This window comes from Vulpes lagopus, chromosome 18, assembly GCF_018345385.1.
Source record: "Vulpes lagopus strain Blue_001 chromosome 18, ASM1834538v1, whole genome shotgun sequence".
Taxonomy (NCBI): Eukaryota; Metazoa; Chordata; class Mammalia; order Carnivora; family Canidae; genus Vulpes; species Vulpes lagopus.
This window is the reverse complement of record NC_054841.1, coordinates 21,176,222-21,189,611: the sequence shown is the minus strand read 5'-3', so window position 1 is coordinate 21,189,611 and position 13,390 is coordinate 21,176,222. Positions and strand designations below refer to the sequence as shown.

General features: G+C 43.1%; 1 protein-coding gene across 1 annotated transcript in view; it reads left to right on the top strand.

Annotated features, from left to right (window-relative positions):
• Positions 1-4,148, top strand: part of RPRD1B (regulation of nuclear pre-mRNA domain containing 1B) — a 52,517-nt gene extending 48,369 nt beyond the window's left edge. The window contains exon 7 of the mRNA XM_041732630.1: positions 1,517-4,148. Within this exon, the coding sequence (XP_041588564.1) occupies positions 1,517-1,666 (150 nt within the window). The 3' untranslated portion in view covers positions 1,667-4,148. The remainder of the gene's footprint in view (positions 1-1,516) is intronic.
• The last annotated feature ends 9,242 nt before the right edge of the window (positions 4,149-13,390 follow it).

Genomic DNA, 13,390 nt, shown 5'->3' with positions numbered 1-13,390 from the left:
CCACTACTTTCTTGGACTTTGTCTTTACAACTTGAACTAAGTGTTCTTCATTTAACCTGTTCCCTGTCTTATCACTCTTTCTAGAAGTGCTTAGGCATATACCCTCAAACTCTCTGCCTCTTTAAGAGTGTAGAAGGTATTTGGTAGGAAGGAATCTAGAACTTGAAGAACAATCTTATGGGTGGGCCAGTTCCTTCACTTTCAGATAAGGAAGGTGAGGAGAAAGCAAGAGAGAGATCATGTGCACAGTCACAAAGCAAGTTAGAGCCAAAACTAACCCAAATATTTGACTCATTGCCCAGTGCTTTCTCCTACATTCCTGCAGGAGAGGCATTAATTGCAGAGATCCATCCTCAGGAACTTTCCGTCTTTGCAGAAAGACTGAGGAGTATGACACAGCTTGAGAAAAAAAGACCAGCCCCCCAAGGGGCCATATACAAACCTCACAAGTCCCAGGGTTGTTATTCCATACAGACTTACCAAGGGTGCCTTTTGCTGGGAGGAAAGAAAATAGTATACCAAGTTCCTGTCATCAGGGAAGTCAGATTTTAGAGGAGCATAGAAGCCTAACATGTATGAAGAGAGCACCTCAGAGCAGCCTGTTTGGGGGTTCAGATGCACCTCCATGCACAGGAGGGCTCCAGAACAGGTGGAGATGGGGCCCAGGCTCCTGGATGAGGAGAGCTTTTCCCGGAGAAGCAGATAGGGAAGTGGAGGCATAACTTCACTGAGACCGGGGGAGAAAGGTCCCCCTCCAGGCTAGGGCGGAATCCCAAACAAATGGTGCACTCAGACAGTGGCCTATGTGTAGGGGGCTAGAAAGCTGTGGGAAATCTATTTGGGCAGGAGCTAATCTTAGCAGACCTTGAGCTCTGAGCAGTCACAGACACAGGGCAATGCCACACTTCATTTTCTCAAGGAAATAGCTTGATGAAAGCTGGGCTTCTGGAAGATAAGCCTGGTGTGTTGAGGGGAGCCTACTCAAAGGCCTCTTTCAGGCCTGCCACAGTTGCTCAGTTATAGAACGAGGGAATCCTTGACATAGGTAGTGGCAGTGGGTATTTTGAGCTTCCGTTGTGCTTGTTTGTGATAGGTGATAGATCTGGATTACTCTCCATTTAATATAGACTGTGTAGCTTTATAGTAATTTTTCTAGGCATGTTTAGGTGGAGCCCTCAAGATAATTGTAAAACCTGAGCATCTATTTTATGATTTGAAATGGATAAGAACCATTTAAGAGAATACAAATACAAAATGTCACTGCTTTTACTTCCAATCTCAAGTGCAAAGTTAAATACCATTTAATTCACTGTTGCCAGTATTGAATTCTGCTTTCCTTTTTTATGTCAAGGGTTTTTTTCCTTTTGAGAACCCCAGCATTGTAGTTTAGCTGAAAAGGGGAGGAGTGGTTTGGTGGGAAGAAATAGAGCAAGAAGCTGAGAGTATCTGTATTGGCTCTTTAAGCCTGACCAGCACCTACAGACTTAACTGCATTGTCTTCTCTTTGTCTCCTTAGGAATATAAACAGAAGCTTGCTCGGGTAACCCAGGTCCGCAAGGAACTGAAGTCCCATATTCAGAGCTTGCCAGACCTCTCATTGCTGCCCAACGTCACAGGAGGCTTGGCCCCCCTGCCCTCTGCTGGTGACCTGTTTTCGACTGACTAGGACAGGTGTCATGCCCCAGATTCCCATCTCTACCAACAGAAAGAAGAGGGCAAGTCATGGTTGGAAATAACCTTGTGGCCCCAGGTTCTGTCCCTCCTTCATCCTGGTACTGCAGCCTCAAGAAAGAACCACAGACCCTGATTCTCCTCTCCGTCCTCTCTTTGTTGAGCACAATTCACAACAGTGGCAAGTGGAGTCATTTAGGTTCATATATGGAAGGAATACAAACTCCCACTTCATGTGTTCATGCCCCTGTTGGTTTTCCATTCTTAGCTCTCTCTTTACACCCAAGAAGTTACGAAAATCATGTGTACTTCTGGAAGCTTTCAGAAGAATCTTGTCGCTTAGGACAGCATTGTGTCACGAAAGCAGCTTCTTTTCTGAGCTGGGCTTGTTCAAGTTCAGTACAGGCCTCCACTGAAGGACTTACTCTGGTGTCATTGACTTTCCTGGCTACCATCCACCCCAAAGGTTGGAGGCACAACTGTCAAGCAGCTTTGCCATAAAGAGTTTGCCAAATCTCATCCTTCCTTTTCCTTACTTCCAGTGACATGTAGTCAGAGGTGAGGTGTGTTTGTTTTATAAGCTGACTAGGGAATCTAGCAATTAGATTCACAGCTGATCTGGGACATGAAGTTGTAGTTGAGAAACAAGAGTAACAGGGATCACAGGCATGAGTTAAAAATAAGTTACTTACTTCAGGTTCCTACAAACAACCTTCCCAGGCACCCACTGTCTGAGAAAACGTTCCTAAAAACATGGTCTTTTGGCCCAAATTGGTTGTGAAGGCGGTTGTTAGAAATGGCACTGGTGGACCCCAAAAGCTACCGAGTCTGGGCTCTGCACAGGTGTTGCTTTTTCAACCCATGTCTCTTGGGGAGTAGGGCTCACACTCCTTTCCTTCACTGGGCGCATGTCTACAGTATGGTGAGTAAACATGAACATGTCCCTTGTGAATATGACACTTTGTGTTTGTCAGTTTCTGCCACTGGCCACTGTGCCTGTCCTTGTGCCCGGGGGAGGAAAAGTACTCTGATGAGCTGTGACTGAATAGCTTGGGCAGAGGAAGGGGGTAAGTCACGGATTTTAATTTTGGGTTTTAATTCCACTATCATGCCAGCTGACATTATGACTATATAATGTAGTTTGAGAGGATTTTTACCTTGCTTTTAGTGAAGGTTAGGCCTGCTGACTGGAAATCACTCTGATTTGGCAGGCTTATTTTTGACATTGGAAAGGGCAGAAACCAATTCGCCCAAATAGTATACTAGGAGTCAGAGCCCAGAGGCTGAAATCCAGAAGCTGTAAAAAGGAATTCAGTGGTGGGGGCTTCAGAATCTCCATTATTTTGAGTTATTTTCAGGATTACCAAAAAGCCAATTACTTGTAATCTTACATGTTAAACATGTTGAAACATAGCCTGTGTTTTAAACGTGTGGCAGGCTTTCCTTTAAGAAGCTCTCCTGCCTGCCATGAAGCAAAAAGGATGAAAAGTCGTAGCAGGTGTTCAGTTTAACTCTCTGTAGAACATAGTAAGTAGCATTTAAGCTGTTTTTTGGATTTGAATACAGACTGTGTGTTTGCTTATTGACACTGCCTGTTGTCCTGTCATTATTGAATTAATGAGTCTCTACAAAGTTTTTCTTCCCAGAGGCCATAGGGCAGTAGGTGACTTTTCTAAAATTGAAAGATCAATTCTAATATTTGCTGTTTCTGCACATATACCCCCTCCCCATATGGCGTGCTGCTTTAGTCCTACACATGAGCGCTTGTTTTGGAATAGACCCATCTTGGACATTCTCTGTGCTTTCACCAAGGAAGCAAAATGTTACTAGCCATGAATCAAAGGGGTATAGTAGATATTTGCTTCTGTCATCTAGATGAAAATGTTATGACATAATGGATTTCGCCCACTGCTATGTTTTATCTGATTGAGTTTGACCAGCAATTGGTGCATAATTATTACAGCAAGAGCAAGAAATGAAACTGTAGCAATTATGTAAATGAATGTGTTGGCCTCCTAACCCCTGTTACTAGTGGACTTCCTTATAAGGAAGTTAGTTTTGGGTTTTTTGTTTTGTTGTGTTTTTTAATGAAATGCTTTTGTTTTTTAAATTTTAATTCTCCCCGTATCCTCCCCAAGTGTGCTATTACTTCATTTGTTTAATTTAAGTGAACCTTTCTTCTCCTTGTATGTATGAGGTGATCGGGTGGGGTGGGGTGGGTGGTTTTGTGTTGTGTGTTTTCTTTACTTAGGGCACCCATAGGCCTCAAAGGACCTTTCCTTTAGGTCATATTCCTCAGAAAGTCTTCATTCTTCTTTTGTTTTGTTTTGTTTTTCTTAAAGAATATTTTTAAAGCTTAAATTTGTATATTAATTTAGGACTTTATTTAGAAGTATAGGCTGTCATTGGTGGCAGCAGTATATTCTGAAATGTCTCATAGATATATATTTTTGAATAAAGATGGTGTTGTTGAACGACATCGTGTGATGTTTCTTTTCCCTGCCTTGCTATAGAACACCTGATGCTTTCTTTGTAAGCAGCGGGTAATTAGTAATCACCAATAGAGATTGTGCTGTCTGCACAAAATCTTGTCCCTTAGGAGTTTTGTGACTGTTAGTGGCCCATAAATACTCAGCACTTACATAGTATTTTCTGGTTCTTTCCAAGGGCCTAATTAGCTTTAATTAGCCAATCCACACAGTGCCCTGGAGAGGTACCTCCATAGTTATATCCTCATTGTACAGAAGTGGGAACCGATGGAGAGAGGTTAAATGACTTTTCCCCCAGTACTACAGTCTCTGACAGATTAAAAAAACTTGAAAGTTCTTTGATTTCAGCGCTTTTGCTCACACTGCTAGGCCTCTGGAGAGAGATTTGATTTGGGCAATCCAGTGAAAGCCACTCTGAACTGTTAAAAAAAGAAAGACATGAGATAATCATATATCCAAGTGGCATGTCTTTTAAAAACATTTTTGTGGGTTTCCTTTCTCCTTTCACTTGCAAATTCAATGAAAGCATATTGGCTGCGACTTGTTGGTGAGAACTTGAAATAATAGAAAAACAGTTTGAAATACAGCCTTTGAAGTAACAAATAGGTTTGGAAGGCTGATTTTAACCTTTCCACTGGGTGAGAGCAAGATTTGCCAGAAAAAGTGGGGTTTCCCATCTCATGGAATGCAAGAAGGCTGTAGGAGCTGTGGTCCTTCACGACTAAGAGGCAGCTCAAGGCCAAGTCCAGAATCAAGGGAGTTGAAGCTATTCATTGCTGAAGTTCTGCCTTAAAATCATAAAGGCTGAATGTGATAGTGAATCTCAGGAGACAAAATCTCCTGTGTCCCCCAGGTTTCATGGCCTACTTAATGCCTTCACTCCTACCTATAAATAGGAAGTCCATAATTCCTCAGGTTTAATTAGCACTTCAGGCTACAAAATATGACTGCGAGGTCCTCACAGCTGAAGATGGAACTGCCCGAGAGTTCATGAATCTGTCAAAATGCTTAACTTTTGTGATTAGAGTCTAACTCACCGTGTGACATTCCTGGGCCAGGTACTTTGCCTCTCTGGGCCCCCGTTTTCTTATGTCTGAAATGTGGTAGTAGACTAAATTATTTCTGTGTTCTCTGCCAGGCCGAAAAGCTCAGGGTGGTTGTGCTGTGTGAGAAAAATGCAGGACTGAAATCAGAATGCCGAATGACAAGTCCTAGGTCCCCAGGAATATTCGTTAGATGGGTTAATATCACCGTTGGGGCTGTATGCACACATAAAAAAAAAAGAGGGGAGCACATATGAAACCCTCGAGACTGGGAATCTATGAGAATCAGAACTACAACACAGGGGCAGAACTAGGAAGATGGGAGCAAACACTGTTCACTGGGCACAAACAGTCTGCATTTGGTTTATCAGATCTTTAAGAAAAGGCTACTTTCCAGCCTGGTTTGCTGTCTTACTTTCTGCCAGAATCATTCATCTGGCTAAACTCATTTCTCATCACCACCTCCGTGGGGTTTTTTCATTTAAAAATCATTCTTCCACTCTAAGGCACAGATTCCATTAAGAATCCATTATTCTCCTGTACAGTAGATTGGGATTCACATAGCTTCATGTAGTGTTGAAAGCCCAGTTCAATTTTTAGACTCTGAAATAGTTATCTTGCATTAAAATTTCATTTCCACCTCTGGTTGGATAAACATTAAAATTAGTACGAATCAAATTTAATTTTATGTGTGTGTGTGTGTGTGTGTGTATTTTTACAAATAGGCAGCTGTGGTAACTGACAGCCTCCATCTGATCTCCTCTCACTGTCATGACCTTGGCCGAGTCCCCCAGCCTTTAGAGACCTCAGCTGCTGCTTAAAGGGAATGAATGGAGGGAGTTGACTGCATAACTTCTGAAGCCCTTTGCAGGTCCAGAGTTTGATAGGCCTGTGCTTTCAGAGGATTTCCTCCTACTGAGAATCTTACTAAAGTACCCACATGGTACACTCCATAGGTTTTTAAGTGCCAGTTATCTGTATGAATTCTTAGTTATAGGACTCATAAAATGCTTACAAACATACCTATTAATAACTTCAAATGAGGTTTTAAAAAGAGCCTAGTGCCATGTCTGGGATAAATAAGGGGCTCAACAGTTGCTATTACTATATTTAATAATAAATGTAGGTGTTTAAATGCACCTATAACAAAATGTTAAAATAGATGTTTTTGGAAAGCAGTGATAGATACCTGATACCTGTACCATATGCTGTGTTTACAGTGGAGATGGTAAAATACCTGTAGCCTGCTTAAACTTTTTCACTCATGTGGAGGGTATAAGCCAGGGGTTAAGAGTTGAAGGAGGAGAATTTTTGGGTGCAAATTTCTTTGAAAAGAGCCATGGGTGTTTTGAGTCCCCCAGAAGAGAGAGTAGTGGATGCCACATGGCCCCTTACCTTCTGGTTAAGGAAGAGGGTTTCACCTATAGGGTGAAAATCCAATGAATAGGACAGACCCCTGCCTGGAAAAATCCAAAGGATGGGATGCTAGTAGGAAGGTGCTTCGGTGATGGAGCAAGGGAGAGGCGGCTGAGTCAGGTGTAGTCTCCTAGAGTTTGCCAGACGAGCAATGCTTGTCTGTCTCCCAAGGACCAGACGTGGGCCATACATAAGAGAACTGGGATGAGGTCATCTCAGATTCTAACCAAGAGGAAAGGGCCCCCCTCAAGGTATAGTGCTGAGGAGGAGAAAACTAAGAGCTGGAGGTGTGCATAGAGGAAGAAATGTTAATAGGTACATGCGTGTGGGGGCTTGGTAAATCCAAAATCTGTAGGGTAAGCCAGCAACTGGAGACCCAAGAAAGAATTGCCTTTGAGTCCAAAGACAGTCCACTGACAGCATTTCTTGCTCCAGGGGATGTTGGTCTGTTTTATTTATTAAGTCCTTCAACTGATTGGATGAGGCCCACCCACAAAGAGGGTTATCTAATTTATTCAAAAGCTGTTCAATTTATTATTTTTTAAAAATACTTTGTTTATTCATGAGAGACAGAGAGAGGCAGAGACATAGGCATAGGGAGAAGCAGTCTCCCTGCAGGGAACCCAATACAGCACTCAATCCCAGGACCCTGGGATCACAGCCTGAGCAAAAGGCAGACATTTGACCGCTGAGCCACCCAGGTGTCCCAAGTCCTTCAGTTTAAATATTAATCTCATCCTTAAAGCACCTTCACAGAATACCCAGAATAATGCTTGACCAGATAGCTGGGTTCTGTGGCCTAGCCCATTTGACACATAAAATTAACCATCACACTTGCCAAGACTATTTTCCATTTTAAAAATTGTAGCTACATTTGCATCCTGAGGCTCCATGAGAAAGTACCAGAAACCAGGTGGCTTAAAACAACTTTATGGTCTCAAAGTTGTAGAAGCTTAGAAACCCAAAATCGAGATGTTTGCAGGGCCATGCTCCCTCCAAGGCCTCTAGGAGAGGCTCCTTTCTTGCCTCTTCCAGCTTCAGGTAGCCCCAGGCATTCCTTGGCTTGTGGCAATATAACTGTCATCTTTGCCTCTCTCTTCACATGGCCATATTCCCCCTATGTTTTTGACCAAATTTACCTCTTTTTATGGCCCATCCTGATGACCTCATCTTAACTTGATTAAATCTGCAAAGACCTTTTTTTTTTTTTTTTAAGACCTTATTTTTAAATAAGGTAACAGTCACAGATACCGGGACTTAGGCTTTTAACCTTTTTTTAGAAAGGGACACAATTCGACTCGTAATAGTAGCTATCCTTGTGGGTATGAAGTGATTTGCATTTTCCTGCTGGCTAATGGCAGTGAGCATCTTTTCATGTGCTTGTTGCCATTTGTACGTCCTCTTTGGAGAAATGTCTACTCAAGTCCTTTGTCCAATCTTTTGAAAATATTTTATTTATTTGAAAGAGAGAGAGCACAAGTGGAGGGAGGAGCAGAGGAAGAAGCAGACTCCCTGTGAGCTGGGAGCCCGACGTGGAGCTCAATCCCAGGACCCCGGAATCATGACCTGAGCTGAAGGCAGACGCTTAACTGACTGAGCCACCCAGGCGCGCCCTTTGCCCATTTTTGAATTGGGTTGTCTCTTGTTGGGTTGTAAGAGTTCTTTATATATTCTAGATATTAGACCCTTATCAGAAACATGATTCGCAAATATTTTCTCACATTCTTTAGGCGTGTTTTCACTCTTGATAGTATCCTTTAATATATTTAAGTTTGTAACATTCATGCATTCCATTAGCTTTTCTTTTGCATCTTGTGCTTTTGATGTCACATCTAAGTAAACCTTGCTAAATGTAAGGTCATGAAAATTTACTGCTATATATCCTAGGATTTCATACTTTTAGTTCTTAAATATAAGGCTTTGATCCATTTTGAGTTAAGAGCTATGTCTTGATCAACTCACAGTAACCTTGAAGATCTCTTCCTGGCTCAGCTCTTCATAAAATCTTAAGAGAGCCTGGCTTCCTGGTAGAGTTGTAAAATTCAAGAATATTCATGAATTAACTCCAAACACAATTTTCTTAAAAAGTCTCTAGCAATCTTTGGTGAAGTCACCAAATGTAAAATATTAGTAAAATGATATTTTGAAGTTTAACCCCAAATTAAAACAGCTAGGGTAGAGATTTTCAGTTCCATCTATGAAAGAGTAAGTGCTATGGGAATTGTCCTCAGCCATAAACGATTGGAAAAGCATAAATTTGTGAAACAAATGTTTTCAGACATTGGACATCAGGAAGCAGAGAACTGAGTTCCCGAGAAGGGAAAGAGATAAGGAGAAGCAATTGCCCCATCTTACTGAGGGTGTTTTCCCAATCTGCAGCACAGACTGGGGAGCCCGAGCCTCACCGAACCACAGAATCTAGGAGACAGACTTCAGAGTTCAGGAAGGTGGCAGTGGCTAGAATTTGTGGGGAGAAGTAACAGAGATGAGAGAGCTGCACAGAGACTGAGCTCCGAAAGTCTGCAGAGGGTTCCCTTGACCCCTCAAGTGAGTTCTGATTAGGCTGTGTGGATTTGAAGCCCATGTGACCAAGGGAAGAACAAACAGAAAGCAGCGGCCCCCCAATAGTTCTGCAGCTCACAGAGAGGTCAAGGAATAGTTGAAGTTTCTGTTAGGCAGAGTAGACAGGGCTTGTAATACACAGAGCATTGGATAAAATCCTCAGGTCATGCCTTTGCAATTGGACTAAATTAGTACTAGAACAAAGGCTGCTGGCAGCCAGCCATAAATAAAGCTTGATAGTAAGCCTCCAACTGGTCTGTAACTTAACTGATTGGCAAAACAAAGCCCAGCTCTATTTAAAGAAATACAACAAAACCTAGCACTCAATCGTATAAAATTTACACATTGGCATCCATAAACAAACAAACAAACAAACCCACACAAGCAGACATAGAAAATACGACCAGAGTCAGGAGAAAAATAAACTAGTAGATCCAGAAGGGCACAGATGCACAGATGATGGAATTAGTTGACAAAGATCTTAAACAGTTGCTATTAACATGATGCCCAAGGATATAAAGGAGAATATGAACATAATGAGGAAAAACATAGGATAAATATTTTTTAAATCCAAGTCAAATTTCTAGGGATGAAAAGTACAGTTTTGGGACACCTGGGTGGCTCAGTGGTTGAGCATCTGCCTTCGGGTCATGGCCTGATCCCGGGGTCCTGGGATAGAGTCCTGCACCAGGCTCCCCGCAAGGAGCCTGCTTCCCCCTCTGCCTATGTTTCTGCCTCTCTCTCTCTGTGTGTCTCTCATGAATAAATTTAAAAAAAAAAAAGAAAAGAAAAGAAAAAGTATCTGAAACTAAAATAACTAGATAGGATTAACCGCAGATTGGATCCTGGAGAGGAAAAGTGTGAGGGAAGTTAAAGGCACAGAAATAGAAATTATTCAGAGTGAAGCACAGAGAAGAAATATCAGAAAAGAAAGAAATAGAGTAACCTATGGGCACCACCAACCACCAAAAATATGTGTCAGGAAGAAAGGAAAGAGGGAAAGAGAAAATATATCTGAGGAAATAATGGCCATTCCCCCAAACGTGATGAAAATTATAAAGCCATAGATCCAAGACTCAGCACCTCAAGAAGAATAACCCTGAGAAAGCTGCACAAGCTAACACACATCATAGTCAAGGTGCTGGACCAGTGACAAAAAAAGAAACATGGAACAGATAGCAGCCAGGTGCCTGCCAAATGATGCACATTCTTTTTTTTTTTTTTTTAATCTATTAGAGAGAGAGAGAGAGAGAGAGCACGAGAAGGGGGAGGGGCAGAGGGAGAAGCAGACTCCCCGTTGAGCAGGGAACCTGACATTGGGCTCAATTCCAGGACTTTGGGATCATGACCTGAGCTGAAGGAAGATACTTGACCAACCGAGCCACCTGGGTGCCCCCATGACACACATTCTTAATCAGAACAGAGAGGTATACATCAAGCCCACTGGAGGGGGAAAGATACTTTCAAACAAGGTGCCCAGCACTGGCTATGAGGCCTCTTTATGCCATCTCTGGATTGAGGTGGGGTGCACACCGGCTGCCATAGACCATTGTTGGATTGTTGGATTATGAATTAATGAGGTCTTCATGTATTTCCTTACGTGTACACTTTTCAAAATATCAGATGCCTGCATTGGGTATTTCTCCTGCCCCCAGCCCAGGGGCTACCGGGTCATTGTAGCCTCTCAGATATGTATGTGGACTCAAAGCCAGGTTAGAAGGCATTTCACTTCCCTCCATAGGTTCTTTGTAGTATGGTTACCTTGGAGGAATTCCACTTCAGTTAACCCTGAGGAGCCCATGAAGCATGCTCTAGACTGGAGCAAAGAGTCTGGAAAATGGAACTCGGTTGAAATCCTAGCTCCATCACTGCAGAATGTTATGACTTGAGACAAGTCACTTCACATCTCAGGGTGAGTCCGACTTCTCAGAAAGACAGTATTCCAGTTCTTCCCAGAGGCCTTCATGTTCAACCTTACAGCACCTGCTCCAGGCTCCAGTGGTCTGAGTTCAAGGCCCAATCCCTTCACCTCACTGACACTCTGATCAAGTGACTTCACTTCCCTTCATCCTGATATCTTGATTTCATAATCTATATCCTATGGATGATAATAGACTCTATCTCCAGTGTTTATGGGGGTTTCATGAATCAATATTACTAATGTAAACTGAACGACATGGGTATGTGCTAAGTAAATAAAAGCTGTGTGCTGATATGAAACAATTTGTACAAACTCTGGGTATGTGAGCTGGAATGTGGCACAGCTGGAATCAGCCTCTCTTCTCTCTGGAGGTCCATGAGCAAGAACTGAGACCTCCTAAATTCACAGCTGTTGTGAAAAGATGCTAAGGGGAGGTGGGGGGATGCTCATCTCAGCATCAAGGCCTCCCAGGTAGAAATAGATGACCTGGGATGATTTAGCTTGCAGATGAGGGGAGGACAGGTGTGGTGGTCCTCAAAGACTGTAGATGAATACAGGTACAAAACCAGTTCTTACTCTGAGGATAAAACCGGACATTTCAGTGGAGAGAACATCTAACCTATCATCAGGAAGTCTGGTTGCCCCGCCAAGGCTGGCTGACCATTCTTGTCTGGGGTTCTTGGAGGGTGCTTCTCAATGAAGCTAGAGAGTCATTCAAGATAATACATATGCAGCCCCTCCCAGACCTAATAGTCCTGGACTCTAGTATTTCTATTGGCTTTGAGATTTAACTATTGATAAATGTGCTATTCTAAAGTTTCAAAATTTGAAGCTTGCCAAGAACTCTATGAAAAGCGTCTGGCCAGATTCCCTGGGCTGCCTCCTAATGAAGTGCTCATTGGCCTGACATTGCTGGAAGAACCTCTCCCCCCTCCCATGGATTATGAAACACAGGGGTGGTGGTTTCAGCTTCTGGCAAGGTCATAAAAAGGCAATTTGTCCGAGAGCTGTCATTGCTCAAGAACCCAAAGACAGACCTCCAAACCCTCTTTTGATATTGCCGGTGGATGCCCTTGAGACATCCGGACCTGGACCTGAGTTTGCCCATAATCCAGTGGCATCTGGACTTCATTTCAATGGCCTAGAGGCCTGTGAAGTCATTCCTAAGAGTGCTTTCTTATGTGCCTCAGCCAAAATAAGCGTGGAGAATCCTGGTCATGAGGTACTTAAAAATTTATTAGGCTCTGGTATTAAATTATAGTGTGACCTGTTATACATGGATTCAGATAAGCTATGGTTCAAGTCAAGCTCTCCCTCCCACTATGGCTCTTTGACCAGCCATGGAACAGACTGGTAGTGATCCCTCTGTCCCTGGAGGCATCACACAGTGCCTACATGACCACTTATGTGGAAAATACTCACAGAGAGGGTTCTCAAACTCAGTGGCATAAAGGCTGTAAATGAATGCATTGAAGGCCTGGGAGGGGAGTGTAAGGGAAGAAATGTGGCCAGCCGTGGACTGGTGAGTGTGTGACAGCCACTATGCAGTTGAGCCAAGTGTCAGCATGCTGGGAGGCAGTGCCAGTATGGCCAGATTGTCTGATTTTTCTAAGAGAAGGTGGAAACCTGGATTTGTATGTAAAAATCTCTTGATTTTTAGATGTTGGCAACTAATAAGAATACCAGTTGGAAATTCTTTTAATGCTGATGTGTCGTTGTTGTTGTTTTTGCCATACCAGTTTGTTTGCAATATCGTTTTGTTTTAGAATGTTTGTTTTAGAACGCCAGTTGGTTTGCCACTGATGCAAGCGAAAGTTATTCTGTGCTAAAGACCAGTGACAGGAACCTGCAAAGCCAACCACAGGCCGAGAACAAATGCTTGCTCTAAGGAGCATTGGTAGGCCTGAAGTCAGAGCCTGCAGGTGCCTTCAAACTGATCTCATCTGGCTACGTGTAGCCCTGCTGTGGAGACAGGAGCACTGGCCTGAGAGTGAGGAGGCCCAGGTTCTGGTCCCAGCCCTGATGCTGCTTCCTTGTGTGACCTTGGGAAAGTCTTGGGACTTCCCTGGCCTCAGTTTCCCCTTCTGGAATTGGCCCAGAACATCTCAGGTCCCTGATAGTTCAGATGGTCTAGGGTTCCTGAGAGGAACCCAAAAGGAGAATCTTTAAAAATCAGGGCTTGTGGTTCATTTGGAGTGAAATGGCTATCCTCAGGACTGGTTGTGCATCTCTAAGGAGTTCCAAAGCTAAGAAAAGACTTCACCAGACCTTCGTGCCAAGGGCTTAAG